The sequence below is a fragment of the Propithecus coquereli genome, unplaced genomic scaffold, assembly GCF_000956105.1.
Source record: "Propithecus coquereli isolate 6110/MARCELLA unplaced genomic scaffold, Pcoq_1.0 Scaffold563, whole genome shotgun sequence".
Taxonomy (NCBI): domain Eukaryota; kingdom Metazoa; phylum Chordata; class Mammalia; order Primates; family Indriidae; genus Propithecus; species Propithecus coquereli.
In genome coordinates, this window is record NW_012151541.1 from 633,248 (window position 1) to 636,668 (window position 3,421).

Consider the following 3,421-nt stretch of genomic DNA (forward strand, 5'->3'; position numbering starts at 1 on the left):
GGTTTAAACTGTACTTTCTTGTAACAAAATGTGAAGTATTTTGGCAGAAGTGGAGGCTGTTAAATAATTTTCAAAGAGCTAGTTCAGTTCTGTTTATGAAATAGAAATGTGTGGTCTGATGTCTTAGAAAAGTCCTACATTTTTCTGATCTTAATTAGAGTCTCTTCTTTCTACAGAAATAGGAAGGTTGTTGATTATTCACAGTTTCAAGAATCTGATGATGCAGGTAAGTTTTGTGGTTTCAACAAATCGTAAGTTGGACTGACCAGTGTAGGTTCGCCAGCTTATTATGTATTTTTTATCATGCTTTTGTAATGAGTTTTATTTTTTATTTTTAGAATATTTATCTAAATTATGTCATGATCTGTGTCAACCAAAGTTGAACTTCCATGGATTTTTAACTTTTCCTTAGTAAATCATTGGTAATAAACACTTAAATAATTTTTTCTTACCTGGTTTTGGAGTCTGAAGTTTAAATGTTCAATAATTCTGATATAGTGTTTATTACTTATAATATCTCCTGCTGTTATTATAATAAAACTTGTACCTTGTATTAGGGAGTATTTAAGGTTTTTGCATAATAAAGCAACTAAGATAAGTGCCCATTTTGTGAAACAACTTTGATTTGTGAACTAATTTATCATAGCATGAGTGGTGTGCCTTAAATCTTAGCCATAAAAGGTTTCTTTAGAGTTGTCTCCTAATTTTCCAGATGCATTTACTATTCTTTTTTTCTTTTTAATCTAACTTTACTTTATAAAGGTAATATGTGCCCTTTGGGAAAGCTTAATAAAATGCAGAAAGATATAAAGAAGATTAAAAAAAAGTAATATGTAATCCTGCCTCCCAGAGGTAATACTAACATTTATTAAATGCTTGCTACATGCCAGCATTTGTTTGTATTCAATAATTTATTCTTTAGAAAAATCCTTTTAATATGGTATGTACTATTATTATTTCCATTTTATAGTTAAGGAAACTGAGGCAGAGATAACACTCAGGCTCTCTTAGTCAGCAAATAGCTATTTTTACCTTTTTGTTAACTTAAGTCATTTATCTTTTTTTCCTTTTAAAAATATAGTTGAAGTCTTACTATAGTTTTGGATTCTGCTCCCATACCACTCCTACTTCAGAGCATCTCTATTGTGTTATTAAGAGTTATTTGAAAAATTCCCATTAATGATTGTATAATATTCCATAATGGAATTTATAACATATCCAACCATTTAATAATTTGCTGAAGCTCCAGATTCTTCCAGCTTCTCCCCATTATGTACATATAGTGCAGTAAACAGTTTTGGAAGTAATTGCCTTTTAAGGAAGAGTCATTTTCTTTAGTTTTATAGAGCTTTTGAAATTGGAAGTGTTTCTTCCAGTGCCAGAGTATGTTGTATTTAATACTTTAGTTTAAAAGTAATTTGCTCGATAACAATAATTACGTAGAATCGTAGTTTCTTTACCTTCTAAAATGCTTGTAATATATTCCTATAATAATTTTTAAATAAATTTGAAGATGTTAAAATATGAAAAAATCTTTTATTAATCAAAAGGGTAAGTTATAAAATGATGAGACATTTAGCTATAGATATATGAAATATGTGTACATGAGGACTAGAGGGTAGTATGCAAAAATAGAGTTAAGCTGGTGGGGCTGGGATGGAAAAGAATTTAATTTTAAAAAATGAAAGAAACTAGTTGGGAAATCCTGTCCCTCTTGCCATTTAAACAGCATGAGAGATAATTATGTCAGTAAATACAGTGGTGATTTTAACATGTAAAAATCATAATATAGTTAATGGAATTTGCAAAATGCTCTGTTTAGATGAAGATTATGGAAGAGATTCGGGCCCTCCTGCTAAGAAAATTCGCTCATCTCCCCGAGAAGCTAAAAATAAGAGGCGATCTGGAAAGAATTCACAGGAAGATAGGTAAGAGGCATTGTCTTTCTGTTCCTGCTTCCACTGTCTCCACTCTGAGATACGGACAGTCTCTGACCTCTAAATTGGTGAAATATTCATATACTTTTAAAAAGTAATTATGGTCCACTTAATGTTTTGCCTATTTCATATTATTTCAGGCTGTGCTTAAGCATGTAATTTGTTACCTAAGGTTAGTATTGATACTTTTATTATAGTGAGAACAAAAAATAAGTGATCTGTCCCATTCAGTCACTTATCACTGGCAGACTTATAAGTAAAGCTTGTAGAATCTTAAGTTGTATAGCCTGCTGAGTTTTACTGTATCATAATCAATTTTCCTTTGTTTAAATAATTTAATCATATTGGGTGTTTTCTTTGCCCTTAGTTTTACAAATGAGTTCATGTGAGTAATAATTTTAACTATAATTTTGCCTCATAAGACCAGGATATTGTAACTTTTGCCTCTTTTTAAAGGTATACACACACATCCTCACACTCAGTGTTGGATAACTTTTAAGGCCTCCTTGATGATGATGATGATGATGATGGCTACCATTTATGAATATTACGTGCCAGTCTCTATTATGTGCTTTACATACAGTATCATTTAATTCTCACAACTCATCTATTAGGATAAATAGATAAATAATATTAAACTTAGAGAAGTTCAGTGATTTAACCAAGGTTACTCAGCAAATGGACAAACAGATTTTGAAACCATGTCTGTTGGATTCCAAAGTCCATTGTTTTATTTGATTTTATTTTATTTTGAGACAAGTTCTTGCTATGTTGCCCAGGCTGGTCTTGAATTCCTGGGCTCAAACAATCCCACCTTGGCCTCCCAAGTAGCTGGGATTACAGGTGTGCACCACTGTGCCCAATCCCAAAGTCCATTTTTTAACCATAAGGCTATACCATTTCCAAATGATACTATTATGAATGAATGAGCAGTTCAAAAGAAATGATATTTCTCCCTGGTTCTTCTAAGAACTTTGGAGCACGAAAATCACTATAAAATACATGCATTTACCTAATATATTTTGTTATTTTGTTTGCTTATTTGCTAACCTTTACTATTTCCTTTGCTGGAGAATTTTAGAAACATGCTTTTGAGGAAAAATAATACAAAATTATGCTGTTGAGAAACGAGTCTTCCAGAGTTTCATAGTATATCCCTAAAACAGTTTAATGTAGGAGCTCCAATACAGAACTATTGTTCATTATATTCAGTTATTATGTTTTTCCTAGGAATCAGCTGCTTCATGGACTGTTACTATGTCTCATCAATGTAATTATATCTAGCCTAAATTTTTTCTTTTTGTAATCATTTGATTTTATTATTGTAAGTGTCAGGAATGATTGAGTTTTTATTGCCATTTGTATAGATGACTTGTATGTTTATTCTCTCAGACCAGTGCTATGTTGATTATTTTTGGTCTCTACTTAAAAGTTCAGCTTTCACTTGACTTTGCTGTAATGGTGCTCGAAGATTAATAGTCTCT

The 3,421-nt window shown here is 31.2% G+C and overlaps 1 protein-coding gene across 1 annotated transcript in view; it reads left to right on the plus strand.

Annotated features, from left to right (window-relative positions):
* Positions 1 to 3,421, plus strand: part of NUCKS1 (nuclear casein kinase and cyclin-dependent kinase substrate 1) — a 31,654-nt gene that overhangs the window by 17,285 nt on the left and 10,948 nt on the right. Inside the window, exons 2-3 of the mRNA XM_012657830.1 lie at positions 177 to 226; positions 1,823 to 1,928. Of these exons, the coding sequence (XP_012513284.1) occupies positions 177 to 226; positions 1,823 to 1,928 (156 nt within the window). The remainder of the gene's footprint in view (positions 1 to 176; positions 227 to 1,822; positions 1,929 to 3,421) is intronic.